The sequence below is a fragment of the Anneissia japonica genome, unplaced genomic scaffold, assembly GCF_011630105.1.
Source record: "Anneissia japonica isolate Jap-2015-1 unplaced genomic scaffold, ASM1163010v1 scaffold3175_len68599_cov106, whole genome shotgun sequence".
Lineage (NCBI taxonomy): Eukaryota > Metazoa > Echinodermata > Crinoidea > Comatulida > Comatulidae > Anneissia > Anneissia japonica.
The window spans coordinates 60,520-65,990 of NW_022753349.1; the positions used below are offsets into that span (position 1 = coordinate 60,520).

General features: G+C 32.7%; 1 protein-coding gene across 1 annotated transcript in view; it reads left to right on the top strand.

The window, feature by feature from the left end:
• Positions 1 to 5,246, top strand: part of LOC117122828 — a 32,697-nt gene extending 27,451 nt beyond the window's left edge. Inside the window, exons 7-8 of the mRNA XM_033268584.1 lie at positions 4,283 to 4,525; positions 4,863 to 5,246. Coding sequence (XP_033124475.1) covers positions 4,283 to 4,525; positions 4,863 to 5,149 — 530 coding nt within the window. The 3' untranslated portion in view covers positions 5,150 to 5,246. The remainder of the gene's footprint in view (positions 1 to 4,282; positions 4,526 to 4,862) is intronic.
• The last annotated feature ends 225 nt before the right edge of the window (positions 5,247 to 5,471 follow it).

Genomic DNA, 5,471 nt, shown 5'->3' on the forward strand with positions numbered 1-5,471 from the left:
ATTAAAAAATATATACTGTGAGTATCAGAGCTGTATTCAATGTCAATAATAATGGGTTTGAAAAGCATTGAAATCCTGAGCTAATAGGCCTACTGACAGTATGGATCAATAAAGCACAAGAATTCATAATAATGACTGTATTTTGCACTTCTTTACCGACGTCCCGTACCGGTATTATGAGTTTTTACCAATCACTTTTTATTTACTAAATATAAAAACAAACTGGAATAGACACCCAGACAGTGACATCGGTGAATACATAACCTAATCATGAATCAGTAAAGAATAAAACAACAATACAGCGCAGGATCGTATGGCCGGACGCACTTAGTGAAAAAGTTTTCCTCCACTAGTGGAAAAGGATGGGCGCCTTTTGCGTCTGGATATACTTAGCAACAGAAGGGCACCCTGTACGTTGGGCACGAAGTATAGAAAACTTGCATGGTTAAAAAGAAGAGCGCCACCTACGTTGGGCACGACTTCCGCCCAAAGATCTTATAAACACAAGATAGCGTTCTCCGCGATTTACGCGTGCAAATTCTGTAATAATGCATGAATGGCGCCCTCTTGCTAAATTGGAAACTTTTGACCCTTGACCGCTCTAACCATACCATACACCGCGGTATCAATCCTGTGCATGAACAGCAGAACAGGAACCATCTCAGATCCATGGCAACAGATAGGACGACCTCTTCCAAAACTGATTACTTTTTCTCTTTGGTATAATAATAGCGCATGAATGGCGCCCTCTTGCTAAATTGGAAACTTTTGAACTTTGACCGACGCTTCTATTTGTTACGCGTAAATCGCGGAGAACGCTATCTTGTGTTTATAAGATCTTTGCTTCCGCCTCATTTTTACAAGGCGGGTGCTCTATCTAGTATCTTTGATCATACATATTTTCAATCAGTTATAGCTCCTTAGAATGATCCGTAACACCCATTTTTTATTACATATTCTGAAAGCACATGAGTTGTAGATATGATTTTATAGATCATAATGGCTGATTACACAATGGTTAGTAAATTAGTTAGTTTAATAAATTATTGTTTGAATAAATATGTACGCTCATCTGACATCAAAGGTATCCCAGCAATTGCTCGGGCCAACCTATCTCGACAGCAGCTACTGGGATACCTTTTTTTTTTTTAAAGTTACTATAGTCTTTGTTGTCTAAGTTCATGAACGGTTTTCACACCCACCCACCTGGATTTACTATCTGTTTTGTAGGTGTTACATTTACATACAATTTATCTTGTAGAATCTTTTGTGAAGGGTCATAAAAAAGTCCCGATTTACTTTATTCCATAATGACAGTTTTATCCGACTTGCAATCTCTACTAAACCATTTTGACCAACATTAATTATTAATCTTTTAACAATATCATTATAGAATTAAAATTGACTAGTGCAGCCTTTAAATCGGTATATTTATTGCCATTTAATGCTACTGAGATCATTTGTGAAATGTTCTGCTAAATCAAATATGGACATATAAAGCAGATCCAATGTAACTTCTGCTCTGGTTTTTTTACTACCTGCTGCCGCCTCTCACCATAATTTTTTTTTAAAAGAGTGGTGGAATTTAAAAAAATGTTGTCCTCAAAATTTAAAGAGGACGTATATATTTATAAGGTGCATATTTATGTTGTGGCACGACACAGCGTGGCTCATTTCACACATTTAAAATCTCATTTACTCGATACCTTCACTTTATTTTATATGTAAACAATATCATTTTATAATAGAATTTTTCAATGAACAAAATACTTAATTGTTACATCATAAATTCAATAAATAACAATAAAAATAGCATACAGGAGGTACTCGATACCTTCACTTTATTTTATATGTAAACAATATCATTTTATAATAGAATTTTTCAATGAACAAAATACTTAATTGTTACATCATAAATTCAATAAATAACAATAAAATAGCATACAGGTGGTACTCGATACCTTCACTTTATTTTATATGTAAACAATATCATTTTATAATAGAATTTTTCAATAAACAAAATACTTAATTGTTACATCATAATCAATAAATAACAATAAAATAGCATACAGGAGAGGAGTACAATAACACAGCAACATAAACTACCAACTCCCTGCATAAAAACACCATCCCACATATACTCTACTGTCATAAGTATGTTTAACATGAACACAGGCATACTGGCCTTACAAAGCTGACTAAGGTTCCAAAATAGGTTTTTGCTGAGATGCACTGTGCGATTTGTGTGAATGGTGTCTTCTATTGTGTAGTTTCTTTCTATAAAAACATGAAAATGTCATACAATTTGTAATTAAGCAAACAATGTACTGTATATTTAATTTAATATGCCAAATTAATGCAATAAAATATAACACTTTTAAAATACGGCCTAAGCGCAGTATTGTTAGATAATGATTATGTTAATAATTACAGTATAATAAGTATAAACTGTATATTAAACGGACCTAGGCCTAATCTAGAGGCTTATATCTGCAAAAAAATGTATATGTTGATGTATTATTTTTTTCTTCAGGGTAGGCCTATTACAGCTATATGCCTGAAAATAGGTAATATCCAGAACACAGCCCAGTCCCACCATACAATACATTAGTAGCCCTACAATGAATGCTAATTTCATAACGGCTTTTGAAAGTTTCCTGTGAAAATCATTGCTTTTACGCGGCGATGGGAACCATACCGATTTTGTTATGTTGTGTCACTGTGTTGTACAAATCATCGGTTGCTACAGTGATATGATCAGTATACTGGGTGCGTATTTATATTTTGTGCGTATGCTGATTTGTGCTCCTGCAGTAGGCAGCGCCTACGCGTTAACTACACATCAGCAGTACTTTACAGATACGATGAATAACTAGACCTAGTCTATTTTTTAATTTGTATTGTGTTAGAAGGTTTGTAATTTTTCACATTCATCAAAGAAATAAACATTTTTCAAAGCATTCGAGAGAGAATACAGTCACTGTTACTAACTTTTTTGTCGGTGCAGACAGGTGGGATGATTTTATATCTACGCTAGGCTATACGGCCTAGCCTAGGCTAGCAGTAGGAGGAGGCCTCGGCAGCTCCACATCTAATTTTGTTCCTTGAGTCTTTAAAATAGATCTAGAATATTCCTATTAAACGTTCAGTTTGTTTAGATTATTAGGGTTCATTGATTCAAGGAATTGCTTAATTGTTCATACTTAATATTGAGTTTAAATTAACTTTCTTCGGGTTCTAATTAACGACGTCACAATTGACTTATAATAATAATTATTATTATTTTAGTGGTGATGGCTAGGGCGATGGCGACAGTCTAAGATGACAGAGAACTCATCGCCAAAATGTAAACATGAAGCACTAATTACAAATCCATCAGTTAGAGCATTAGCTTTTTCCTTGCGTTGCGGCGCTTGCGTTGCGAAAAGTTGGATTGATTCAACTTTTCGCAAAAACAACGCAAAGACGATTCGCAAACAACGCACAAGTTGAGTAGCGTTGATGTTGCATTGCCAAGTTTGCTTCGTCGGTTCCCACTTGGAAGCCGCAAAACTCTCGCGTTGCCTCACTTTGCGTCGATACGTTGCGTTTGCTTTGTTGCGTTGCGTCCTAGTGGGAACGAAGCTTTAGCATAAGCACCATGGTTGACTAAAAAAACCTATCTATTAATGTCATTCACCATGCAAACCTTCAAGTAGACTGTCTACCAACACAATATTCGAAGTAAAATAACATGTTTATATGTACAGTTGAACAAAAATATAAAATCGATTAAAAACCAGATATGACATTCTAAGATAACATAACCAGTAAATCGTCCATCTGACAAGCATTCAGATTTTAAATTAAATGTTTATGACAGTTTTCTTTAATCCTCTTCATATTCCTGTTAATTATGGGTTTTATCTACCGTGTCTTTGTATTTATGTATATTTTACCCCTTTTCATTTCACACTTTTTTCTTTTATATTTAAGAACTAAGTTTGTAAAATCAGTCCATCGTGTACTACAATTTGCTTTAGCATTAACAATAAATAAATAAATATTAATAATTTCATAAGGCGAAGAAGAATAGAATAAGACCAAGAATTAAAATAGATGCAAAATTCAAATTCTGTAACATTCAAATTTTGTAATATAACAAATGTATTATGTGCTTGATATTGAAAATATTATATAATTTGTATTCCAATACTTAATGAACTAGAATTGTAAACCAACACCATCATAATTATTTGTTTTTATATTTTTTTTAATTTGATATATTTTTATTTTTCAACAGGTCTTACAGTCAACATAAATAATTTCCCTGTTTTTGACGATTATTTCGAGAAAAAGGATGCTAAAATTGTGGAGGCCAGCAAAAGTTCAATCAAACTACTAGTGAGATTTGCTTCTCAACAAGCAATGAAGAAATTTGAAATGGAATGCGATAGTGGCATTACAGAAAAAGAAATATATGAATTACTGCTGAAGAATAAGCTTATAGAACCTGGAGCTGAGATAAAAGTTACCGTTAAAACAGGTAATATTCACGCATAATTTTCTTCAAAAGGTAGATTTAGCAGCATTAATGAATTCAATATTCAGTATTTGTTTATTCACCAAGTATAATTACAATATAATGATTTGGCTTTCTTGATCAATAATTCTAAAGAAACCTCTAAACAAATCCAACTGACACTTTATGAATACAATGAGGAATATAAGAAACCCGCATGATGTAATAATTATTGCATTTGCCTTACATTTTCGGGAATAGGAAACAGCATTTTTGAATAACATTCGCTTTCATTTTTTTTTTAATATAAATTTTTTATGAAATAATTTATTTAGCATTTATGCTTTTATCATATTTACAGGTCATGGAGCTTTGCTCATAATTTCAATGGAAGAATTTGAAAAGGTGAACAAGGAAAGCATAGATCTTGTTCCATTCATGGTTGCAGCATACAACTGCAAAAACATGAAGCAACTAGATAGTAATCTAGCCTCTATGCTTGAGAAAAGAATTACTGCTTCTGATTTACAATCTAGATATCATACTGATCAAGAACAAACTACTGGTAAATGTTTTATATTCAATATTCCTCACCAATTTTATTGCCAACAGCAATCATTATTTTCAAATCTAAGCTTCTTGATCTGATTGTTCAAATATATGGATGACAATTGTTGATTCCTTTCTCATTATAATTGTTTACTTAATTTCGTAAACATGTGGTGTTAACAGCTAGAAAATATCAATAATCACTATCAACCCCAGGTATTATTATGTTTATAAGCCAACAAGTACATGGTATGAAATAATTACACTATAACAATGGGAAAATATGAGAATATGAAGAGATGATATATACAACCGAAGAAATTAAAATAGCAAGGAACCTAAATGTAGACTTAGATGGGGTGACTAGAAAAGTAAGATCTAGAAAGTAAGACATAAGATTTGTCTTACTTTTCTAGATCTA